The sequence below is a fragment of the Phalaenopsis equestris genome, unplaced genomic scaffold, assembly GCF_001263595.1.
Source record: "Phalaenopsis equestris unplaced genomic scaffold, ASM126359v1 Scaffold000226, whole genome shotgun sequence".
NCBI lineage: Eukaryota > Viridiplantae > Streptophyta > Magnoliopsida > Asparagales > Orchidaceae > Phalaenopsis > Phalaenopsis equestris.
Window position 1 is genome coordinate 1,518,779 of NW_018164668.1, and position 12,389 is coordinate 1,531,167.

General features: G+C 32.1%; 1 protein-coding gene across 1 annotated transcript in view; it reads left to right on the forward strand.

Annotated features, from left to right (window-relative positions):
• The window catches only part of LOC110023715 (mitochondrial succinate-fumarate transporter 1), a 33,041-nt gene extending 21,943 nt beyond the window's left edge, over positions 1–11,098 (forward strand). The window contains exon 2 of the mRNA XM_020723257.1: positions 10,292–11,098. Coding sequence (XP_020578916.1) covers positions 10,292–10,816 — 525 coding nt within the window. The 3' untranslated portion in view covers positions 10,817–11,098. The remainder of the gene's footprint in view (positions 1–10,291) is intronic.
• Positions 11,099–12,389: the final 1,291 nt, after the last annotated feature.

Genomic DNA, 12,389 nt, shown 5'->3' on the forward strand with positions numbered 1-12,389 from the left:
ACTTGGAGCCCAGGTAAAATAAACCCTATTTAATCTTTGTATTAAATAGGGGAACTTGTCGGTCATATATAAAAGGTTCGCAGACTAAACGGATGTCACAAATCTCTTAGTTTGCAGGATTGGGTCTATCGTCGAGGTCTACACTTATCTTTCGGGAGGGTGTAGTATTCGCGGTATCAGACACGATTATGCAAACTATTGGACGAATGAGATCCATTTAGTCTCATTTTTCAAAAATTAAAACATACTACTTTCAAAACCCAAACTATATATCTTTTATATTTAAATTAAATCTCAAAAATTATTTTCATATATCATATTTTTCAAATAAATCTAATCAAAGAAAAGTTGACCGACAGATGTATGGCAATCCCTTCTGGGGTTGTCTATTTTTATGAATCAGCTCATCAGCCTCACGATCTTCTTGAACAATGTCTCTCATGGGCTCAACTTGAATCACTAGCATCTTTTCCTTGTCAGTTTGATGTTGAGACTCCTTTCTGAAATCTTCAACCTCTTCTATATCACTGTTTGTTTCTTCAGTTGTTCCATGCTTAATGAAATAAATCTTCTATTTGGGCAATCTGATACAATATGCCCAAATCTGTGCATTTGAAACAATTTCTGGCTGAGACAGAGTTAGGAATGTTGGTTGGTTTCATGTGTTCTTCACTTTGAAATTGTTTCTCCTCAGGCGGAGTAGGCTTTGAGGTAGAAAGGAGATGACATGTGGCTACAGTGTTTTTAGTGGACGTTGGCGGGATGCAGTGGTAGCAAGGGTTGTAGCGGCTGCTATGAGGATGCTGGAAGGGCGGAGACAACAAGGTGGGAATAGCAGCTTGAGGGGTTTGGTAGGGCGGTGGTAGCAGGCTGAGTTTAGTAGGTCGGCTAGTGGCTGGATCTGTAGGACATCAAGGAGCAGCTGTCCTAGGCGGATGGAAGCTGGATCTGCAGGAGGACAACAGGGTGGTAGACGGTTGGTTTTGCATGAGGACGACAAGGAGCGGTTGTCCTAGGTGGTTGCAATAATGGAGTATGACAACGACAGTGAAGGCGGAGATACAGAAGAAGGGCGAATGGGGATAATCACCTATTTGGGAGTGAGATACAGTCGGGGCACCACTCAGACTCTTTGATATAGCCTTAAATGGGAAATAGAGATGTCGACAGCAGTCCCGAACATACACATGCAAAAATTATCCTAAAACAGGACAAAAGCAAGATAAATAGTTCTAGGGTGAATATGAGTGAAACCCACTCCCAACTGAAGGGATTACTTGTCTGGAAGGACCGACCTATCCCTCCTATGGTTGGACTGAACCGGTCCAGACACACCAATTGCTGCCCCAAGGGCATCCCACTGAACGCCGTGCATCAACATATCCAATTTTATGATTGAATTTTAGGGCTTTCTCGTTGGGCTTGCATTTGTAACTTAGATATATATTTTAATATGTTTGCTTTATATTTTTATTGTGAAATAAAAGTTTTATGCTGTGATTACGTGATTTTAATTCCATGAAAATACTTTAGGCTGTCTAATTTCATGACTTCAAATTTTTGGTGCATTCTTTTCTTATTTTTTTTCATGTCTTCAAAGTCATTACTTGTGATGATAATTTCCTTAATATAGACTAGCACTAAGAATCGTCCTAAAACAGTGGTATTTTTCAAATAATTTAGTCTTTTTAACTTTTTTTGTATTCTATGTTAAGTATTGCCGTAGTGAACCTTTTCAGTCAAGCCCACGGAGATTGCTTTAATATATAAAATGCTTTCTTTAGCTTACATTTTGTTTTGTATCCAAATCAAATTTGGTGGGATCTTTGTATGCATATACTCTTCTAGATTACTATGTAAGAAGGTATTTCTGACATCAAGTTGTTATATTTTTTTAGTTATTATTATTATTATTTTTTTTGATAAAAAACTTGAACATCCCCTTTTTTAGCAGTTAGAGCAAAGGCTTTAAGATCAATATTAATCTCGTATGTTTGAATGTAGCATTTGGTATCCAATCTAGCTTTATATCTTTCCAGTGAATTATTTTATTTGTACTTTACGCTAAATACCCACACCTATCATATTTCTTTTGTTCTTTAGGTAATTCTATGAAATCCCATGTTTTATGTTTTTCAAGCAGTTTTCATTTCTTCCTCTATAGCATTATTTTAATTATTATTATTTAATGCCTCAGAAGCTATCTTAGGCAGTGTTTGGTACTCCATTTTAAACAGGATTAACGTAAATCTTGCTAAACTTGAAAAAACAAAACATAAATCCTGCTGTTTCTTAAATCTAAATTTTCCTCTATTTTGATGAAAATACTGGATTTATTTAATCAGGTTTTTAGGTGGATTTAACGGATTTAAGTGAGGAAGAAATCATACATCTGGAATGTTGCTTCCCTCATTTTCAAACACATCAAAGAGATTTAAAGGGATTTTACCTTAATCAAACCAAACATTATTCTGGATTTAATGCATCCGGATTTAATAAATTCAGATTTACAGGATTTACTAAATCCTATTAAATTTAAATCTTGGGTGTAGCCAAACACTCCCTTATGATAGAAATAGAATCCAAAATATTAAGGAAGATTTGACAATTATGAGAAATTGTTTTGTATGATAAAAATAAATGTAGAGGGTGCTTGGTGAATGTTTTTATACCATTGCTATTAAGACTCCTAAGTCACATTTTTCAATAGTTCACTTAGCGGTTTCAGTGATAGATTTAATTTATTGGGCTTGCACAATTTGAGGGGTTGATGTTATTTTCTTAAGTAAACCTGTAGTAGTTTAGTACAAAGCAATTCATATGTAGGTTTGGTTTGGGTAGGAGTAGTATATTCTTGGATAGAGTTCTTTAATAGGATGAGTGGTTGGGAAGGACAATGTATGAGGAAAAGGAATTATTTTCATCTTCTGTAAATGATATTTTATCATTAGGATAAACACTAATAACATGGTATTCTTCTTCATTGAAAGTGGCATTTGTAGACTCTTTTTGTCTAAGAGAATGGCCAATGAAGATATTTAATTACCCGTGCTTCAATAATTCCCTATTTTGAGAACGTGAATAGCAAAAATAACTATCAAATATTTTCATAACAAGGTTATTTGCAGTTGAAATGAGGAGAGAATGTGATTAGGAGTTACATAGCACTTGTGAGCTCAAGCACTTCTGTAGTTAATGAGTTAAATGACGTGAGCAACAATTAAATTAGCCTCCACCAATAAATTTTTGTAGAACTTTGTTTGAGAAAAAAAGGCCTTGTTGAAGTAAGTTGTTGGTCATTCTTTTGTTTATTCATTCTATTTTGTTTATTCCTTTTTCTTAGAAGTATGAGGCGAATGATTAGTTAAAATATGCTTTACCATCATTAGATCTATTATTTTTATTTCAACAACTATTTAATTTTTGATAATGTTGAAAATGGCAAGATTTACTTGCATTATCTTTGGCTTTTGGTAAAAAGAACCATAATACATATGAGTTTAATCATTTATAAAGGACAAAAATTAGCAACCCTAGATATGTTAGATGTAGAGGATGACCCTCATATTTCAATACGATTGAAAGAAAATAGAATAAAGGTTCTTGTATCACTCACTAGAAAACTAGTTCATTTGTTTTTTTATTGTTCACAAACATCATCATAAATGTCTTCAATTTTTATTTCCTTGAATTATGAAGAGACAATAAATAATGTTGGTGTTGGTGCTAGATTTTTTCTTATTGGATTTACGGATTTTGAGAGAAGCAGTAATACTTAAAGGTTGTATGGAGCTTTTTCTTTTTCTTTTTCCCTTCAAGGTGGTAGAGCTCATTCGTTTCTTTAGCTGGTTAAATCATCTTCTTCATGTCGTTCTCAAAAAATGCAATATTGCACTTAGAATCTTTTGTTAGTTTTTGAATAGATGATAGGTTAAAATAATTTTGAAACATAGAGGACACTTTGATGTTTGGGGGATTTATTATTAAAAATATCTCCTTGATCATCCATGATTGTCAAGGCTCCATCAATGATGATTCTTTTCTTATTTCTAGAATAAGGGGTGTATGAAATAAATTTGTAAGAGGAGTTGACTTTATGCTATGTAGATTTTTGAATGAATGATTTAGGAGCAATAACCTGTTTTCTCTCTGGCATGAAAGAGGAGGTACTACCTGATAATGGCAGAGTTAAAAAACCTGTTGTATATTTTTCTCCAGCGCTCTTAACAAGCTTTTTGGTCTGTTTTTTTCTTATGTATCGTCATTCTTACTTTGTGAATGAGATATTAGGCTTAAGTTCATAGATTTGTGTGGCATCACAAACTTTGAAATATGCTTGATTTACCTTATCTCATATTTCTTTGATTTGTTGAATGCAAGAACTTAATTATTTCGCTCATCCCCGAAACCAGAAAGTTTCATAACCAAAATAGCACCACTGATTCATATTCATTTCAAACTTGAAACATGTGATCTCCTTGCTCCAGTATTATGCGAAGCAATTGTCCAATTTTTCTCTTCTTTAAGAAAATGTAAACCTCTCATTCAACTAGTATTTTGAATGAATATTTTGCAACTTTCCTATTATATTTTGATTGTTCTCCCCAATCCTAAGAGAACTTGTGATCAAGAGAATGTGGATATTATTATTGTTGCCCATGGAGATGGAAACAATGATTTTGTTCAGATGAAAAAAAAATAAGAAATTTAGAAAAGGAATGCGGCAATATAGTGATGATGGTTAAAATAAGGGAAAATGAAAGTTGGATAAAAATTTGCGGCAATGCAATCATGAAGGCTGCTATAATATCGAACTAGTTTGTGTCATTGCAGTGATGAAAGCTACAACAATGGGAAATATTTACGGCATTGTAGCGGTCAAGGCTGCAACAATGGAGAAGGAAGGCCAAGAAAATTGCAAGTATAGCCTAAGGAAAAAAACATCCAAGATCATTAATTTCATGATAAGAACTGGAAAATAGTTGATTATGTTTCATTCTAAAATTTGTGTAGAATTTATTAAACCTAGGACAGCTTCTAATAAAAAGTATTGTGAAACACGAAATATAATTAACTGCAAATAATTATAACTGTCATATTGATTGGTGAGCACGCAACAAGGATGCCACAAATCCATGGATTGGCAGTACAGAGGAAGAATTAAGGTGTAGAGGGTGGTGGAAGAGAAGGAGATGCAGCTCTCGATGATGCAGAAGCTCTAGATGTTTCACTATTAGTAGTTTTGATTAGTGTATCATTTGCACAACTAAACTGTTTGCCTTAATTTTAAAGAGCAGTGTGAGGTTTTTTAAAGAACCATTCTCAATTAGAAAATTACTTAATCTTGCTTTAGAAGCTTCCTTCAAACCATAAAATGCATTTTTAAGCTTTAAAAAATGGCTAGTCATTCATTTTTAAATCTACCAGGTTGTTCAACTAAATTATTTTCGCCAATAGAACTATTTAGATAGACACTCTTTATAACTAAATGACAGTTTAAATCCTTGAACAAAAGCATAATGTAAGAGTAGTTTAATCTCTCCTTGTCAATAAAACTGTATAGGCAAACACTGTTTACAATTATCCTAAATAGTTTTGATCGTTCTAAGAGTAGTCTAATTACTTGTTTTCTGCTACTGGTCAAAAAATTTTGTAAAATTCCTTCCCTCTACTTGGCTAAAATTTTCGGCGACTTGCCTAACTTGGTTGTTAATATTCATAATTTAATTATGGTGCATTTGCATACATTCCACCCAATTCCTGTGTATTTACATGTATAACACCTTAATTTTGCTTTATACATTTATATCTCTCAAATCTTTCATATCACATAAAACATACAAATTTTTTATCTTTTAAAAAGTGAAATACACCTCTTCATACATAAGTAAGATGATATGTATGTAAAAAATTGAGCTTAGGTGTTAGATATGTAAATCCGAAGGAATAGAGTGGGATCTGTGTAAATCTTCCTATCATTATTATGCTTGTTCTTTTCCACAGTTTCTAGACCACTTTTTTAATGAACTGATTTAGTTTGCCTTTCATAACATCCATAATTTAGCAAGCATAGCTTTATTGATTTCCTTGTATTTTATTTTAAAAATAGAGCCGCAATGATCTAATTCATTTATTAGAGTACCTCTAATTCTTACCTCTTTTGATGGATCAGCTTTAATTAAGACCTGAGGATGATTTTTGCATATCTTTATTTATTAGGAATTTTAGGAGCAGATGTCGCGCCTTCACTTCGGTTTTCCTTATCGAGATCCTTAATATCTTTATTCTTGAGCTTATCAAAATTGTTTATATGATCATCCAAATTCTAATTTCTTAGAGGATCAACAATGGATAATGTATTAATTCTTTAATTATGGGAAATATTTCAGAGATTTAGGACTATGGAACTCTTACATTTATCTGACAACATTCTGAACAAGTCTTCATATGTGATGCAAAATTTTTATGAGGTTAATTTTTCTAATCGGATGTGTTCCAACTGCCCTTGTGGTTTTTTTATCAGCAGTGGATCAACTCGGCATTTCTTAACTGAGCAGTAATGATAGAAAAAGTATAGAGAGAGCCCCATTATTCTTAGAAGCAGAAGTTATGTATTTACCTTAAAAAAAAAGGAAATTGACATAGGTGGCACGCAGTTATGTATTTACAATCTCGCACCTGAGTTTTATATTCACATGCACAGCACTTTGGTGCTTTAACCTATACAAGAAAAGGTGTCTTTGACTTTTAAAAGGTAGTAATAGTGCCTTTTTTATGTGATATTAAAAATTTGAGTGCTATATGTGTAAATATAAAAGTTTAGTTGTGAGATTTGTAAATACATAAGAAATATTTGCTATATACGTAAATGCCCCCAATAAAAGTACATAGTGGCACCAACATGCCAAAATTGTCTCCAAGTAGTAATGTATATTTAATGTTAAATGCAAAACTACAATTAAATTATTGTGTAAAACCAATTAAATAGACATTTGAACTAGTTTCTGTAAGAATCTAATTACCAAACCTTTCTGTATGTAGATTTTTGAATATATGCTGTGGAAAGCTCGCTGATGCAATTATAACTAGTACAAAATTGCCTTCATTACATTCCCCTTTCTTCTATAAACTTCAGGTTTTATTTTATATTTCTCACATGATTTAGTATTTTACAGTTTTATATCAACATGTAGTTTACATGTATGCTCAGTTAAAGATGCATGGATTGAGGATATGATTTATGTTAAGGAGATTTGTAAATTTTCTAAGTTGTTGGCATAGAAACTTCTAAAAGAGCTTTCTTATTAGTATGATTAACACAATTATTTCAAGAGAACACTGCAGTTGGAAGCATTTAATCTTATATGCTTAAATAATCTCCAATTAGACATTAAAAAAGTTAACTCCTTTATGTAAACCATTTATATTTGTCCATGAGACCATATGAAATTGATGCAGTGAAATGTGAGGGATGCATGACAAAGAACCCGTATTTGCGTATCCCTTAATTACCGATAATGCTCTCTTGCTACGATTTCTTTAGGAGAATGAAACATGGAATGAAAGGATTTGAGAGGTTTTAATTCTTTGATCTATTAAATCTTGGTATCCGTAATGTAAAGGGAATTTTACATATTTACCACACAATTCTTATGGATTTACATTTCTAACACCTAGATTTTGATATTTACATTTTTAAAAATAAATCTACACATAAAAAGTTGCATTTAACTTTTCAAATGCTGATGAAATTGGCATTTTTGATGTGATGTTAAAGATTTGAGTGTTATGAATGTAAATATTAGAGTTCAAGTTTTAGAACGTAAATACATAAGAATTGTGTGGTATGTATGTAAATGCTGCTAATATAAATAATAATTAACAGAAAATTCATTCAACTTAAGGCATCATAACATTCTATAATTCAGTATTCTGTGTAGATACTTCAAGCACTTATAATTAGAATGCAACACAAACATCTGGTGTTACTAAATAATGTCTTTTGTTTATAATTGTTTGAAGAAAACCAAAAATTCATGATTTTAGGTCTTGTATTCCTTTTTAGAAGTTAGTTTTCATTAACCTATGCTACTTCGTGACCTTGTTGGTTTAGTATTTTTCAATGGCAATATCAAAAATCTTTGAGAAATTTGATAATCTAAGAACTAGGATGATGATCATGTATTTTCTAATATTGTTATTATTATTATTTTGTAAATGGGGAGCAATGAATCTTGGAATATTTCAGCACATCAGAAATAAACCACTTGGTGAATTTATGACTAAATTAAGAGAGCTACATACAACATTTGGTATTAACTTAAGTTGTGGCCCATTTAGAATTACCTCAAGGATCTATAAAAGTTTGGGCATTTACGCATGTCACAATTCTCATACGTTTACATATCTAACACCTAAAGTTTCATATATATATATGTATAACACTCAAAGATTTAACAGCAACAACAACAAACCTTCATCCCACATACGATTACATGAATCCTTTTTCTCCATTGCATCCTATTGAGTGTCATATTATCATTTAATTCTAATATATTAAGTTCTTTTTTTATTCATATTATCATTTAGTTCTAATAGATTAAGTTCATTTTTTGTACAATATGCCCAGGTCTTTTTAGGCCTACCTCTGCCTTTCTTAACATAAGTTGAATCTAAAACCTCTACTCTTCTAATAGAATTACAGGACACCCAGTAGTCGATATTTAATGTGCAAACCATCTAAGACAATTCTCTTTAATATTGTTCGCCACTGGAGCTATACAAACCCTATCACGAATATATTCATTTCACATTTTGTCTCTAATTATCAAGCCATCGATCCACCTAAGCATTCTCATCTCAGCAACAATTAACTTTGTTTTATGCTTCTCTTTTAAAGACCAATATTTTGCACCATAGAGCATTGCAAGTCTCACCACCATCTTATAAGCTTTTCCTTTAAGTCTAAGCCGTATTTTTCTATCACACAACATGCCCGATGTATTCCTCCACTTCAACCAACCAACTTGAATTATACTAATAATAGTCCCATCTACAACATTATCACTTTGAACAATAGACCTGAGATATTTAAAACTTTCACACCTTTTAATAATTTGATTACCCATAGTTGCAACTCTGCCACTAGAGCTACTACTACTAAAATTACATTCCATGTATTCAGTTTTAGATTGTTTTAGATTTCCATGTATTCAGTTTTAGATTTACTCAAATGAAGGTCTTTAGACTCTAATGTAGATCTCCATAATTCAAGTTTTTTGAGAACTATTTCTCTAGTCTCATCCACAAGAAGGATATCATCAGCGACAAATATACACCAAGGTACATTCTTCTGTGCATGTCCAATAAAAGCATCCATAACTAAAGCAAAACATGGGCTTAAAGCCGATCTCTGATGTAATCTAATTAAAATAGTAAAATACTTGGTCAGTCCTCTTTCTGTTCGAACTTAAGATTCAACATCACATCAAAAATACAACTATTACTCCTTTTTGAAGTATTTTCATGTATATATCTTTATGACACCGAAGTGTTATTAATGTAATATGAAAATTTGGGATTTAGATATATAAATATATAAGAATTGTGTGCTATGTATGTGCATTTTGCATAGAAGTTTCATCAATTGAGGTCGTAAAACCTAACAAAATTATGTTAGCCAGCATAAATGCACACGTCTTTAAATGGATGAAGAGCATTCAACACGAAGTGTAGCACGAGCCTTTTGATTAAATTTCTCAATCTCAAGCACTAGAAATCTATAATAGTCCATTATTAAGTTTTAATTATTAAGACGTTTATATGTGCAATTATCATAATCAAAACTAAGTGCAAAAGTTCAAATTAAGCTCATGTAGCTAAAATAGAGTTTTAGCCGTTATAAATTTAGTAGGGAAGCATATTCATAATTGAATCAAGAATTGAATGAATTCTATAGAAAGATATCAATCCAGTTGGTAACTCATTTGTACAACTTACCTCTTAAGTCTTATTCTGAGTAACTACATTTTATTTTATATTGGAAGATTTACATTCCTCTCAATTCCTATGCATTTACATATCTAACACATAAACTCCACTTTTTACATACCACCTTACCTAGGCATGAAAAGTTAAAATGGTGATATTTTGATGGCGATGCGAGAGATTTGGGTGGTATAAATGTAAAACGTAAGGTTTTGGTGTTAGGTAAATACCTGAGAATTTTCTTGGTATGCACTGCCACAGAAATTTAAATCGTTATAATGAACTGATCAAACTAGAAATACAGGTGGTAAAAATCAGATTACAACAACAACGAGGATTAAGCCCAGAGCTTCTAAAGTACAAAGGGCCGATCCATTGTGCTCGAACAATAATCGTCGAAGAAGGTATCTTAGGTCTCTGGGCCGGAGCAACGCCGACCGTAATGCGCAATGGAATAAACCAAGCCGCCATGTTCACGGCGAAAAACGCCTTCGACATAATCCTCTGGACGAAAAACGAGGGAGACGGAAAGGTTCTCCAGCCATGGCAATCGATGATTTCAGGATTCTTAGCGGGAACCTGCGGGCCGATCTGTACCGGTCCTTTCGACGTCGTGAAGACGAGGTTGATGGCTCAGAGCAAGTCTGGTGGTGAGTTGAAATATAAGGGAATGTTTCATGCGATTAGAACTATAGCTGCTGAAGAGGGGGTGTTTTCACTCTGGAAAGGATTGCTTCCAAGGTTGATGAGAATTCCACCTGGACAAGCTATAATGTGGGCTGTTGCTGACCAAATAACAGGTTTTTATGAAAGACATTATTTGGTGTAAAATCAGAATTTGTTCTGTGCTTGATTGCAATTGTGATTGCTCATTCTTTGAGGCATCTGTGATTCTTTTTTTCTTTTTTAAGAAAAAAATGAAATGTCAGGGTGCAGAAGCATAAATTTGATGTAGGTGAGATTTAGAGATTAATAAGCTTCAAGATTTTTTATTCATCAATTAACTTTATGCAATTTAAATGATTGTCTTTGAAGATATATTGTTATAGTTTTTTTCAGGGAGCAGTTTGTATAAATACCATATGGGTGTATTAATAGTTGAGATGTTGATGATGAAGATAGACCCGGTAGCAGATGTGTAGTCATATACACGAAATGAAACACGTTATAATTGTAGATCTCTATTGATTCAATGTGAGGATACATGTCATTGGTTGAAACATGGGTGCATGTTGTAGTAGGGTCAGGATATGTTAGTAGGTTGTCGGTATAAGTTGTGGCGACGCCATGTCTTTATTCGGGTTTCAACGATGTCTTGATGACTACAAATAAGACATTTTACTTATCAAGGCTATGGTTTTTTGGTGAAACAAGCTCTCAAGCTTAGTTACATTCATATATATTTGATCAAATCAAATTTAAAATAGAGATCTGATGAGATTTATAGAGGACAAAAGTTATAGAACATCTCATAAATCAATGATGATAGGCTTAAAGTCTTGTGTCTATATTTAACATGATAAGCCAATATGATTCCTGCTCAATCTGAGTGATGTGGAACACTATGATTCTATTCATCATCATAAGAAACCCAAGACATTTGATTTAGTACCAAGCAATCAATGTAAGATAGAAAATATGGTACATGCAATAAGAGATGGCAAAAAAGATGTGTAAATGTCTAATTAATTATTTCTCTGAATGAATCCCTACAAAATAGATTTCACTAATACAATGTAATGGCATTAATAGTTATGTTTATTTCACATGTGTGCATGTAGGGTCATAATAAAGTTATCATGTGACATGTCTGTCTAATTAAATATATGTTTAAACATAAACACTATGAGCATATGATAATATCAATAAAGTGGAGTTCACATTCCCATATATCATGGAAACTATGTAAATGCTATGACTTATTACATGCATGAAAAATGATATTTAGTACTATCTTTACATATAATGTATGATTATGTGTGCACATAATGATTATGATTTATTGCATTTAAACTAAATAGTCATATTCATCATTAAATACTAAAACAAATTCATATGTTAGGTTAATAATAAAGATAGATTTAATAAAATTATAATATATTGAAAATGAAATATTTTATTTAATTAGCCAAGATAGATTGGATTCATGCAAATAACTCTAGATAAACCTATAAGTAGTAAGATTGAAAGACAATTTGAGCATAAGCATATACATATATACTACCAAAACTATAATATTTATTTTAAAACGCTGAAATTTTTAACATCAAATTAAAAAAAAATTATATTTTAATAATTTGAATTAAGGTATGATTTTGTGATTAATATTTTACATCAAATATCCATGAATTGGCCACAAAGTCTTTTTTTCCTCATGGGATGGAGTACATTGAAATAATCAT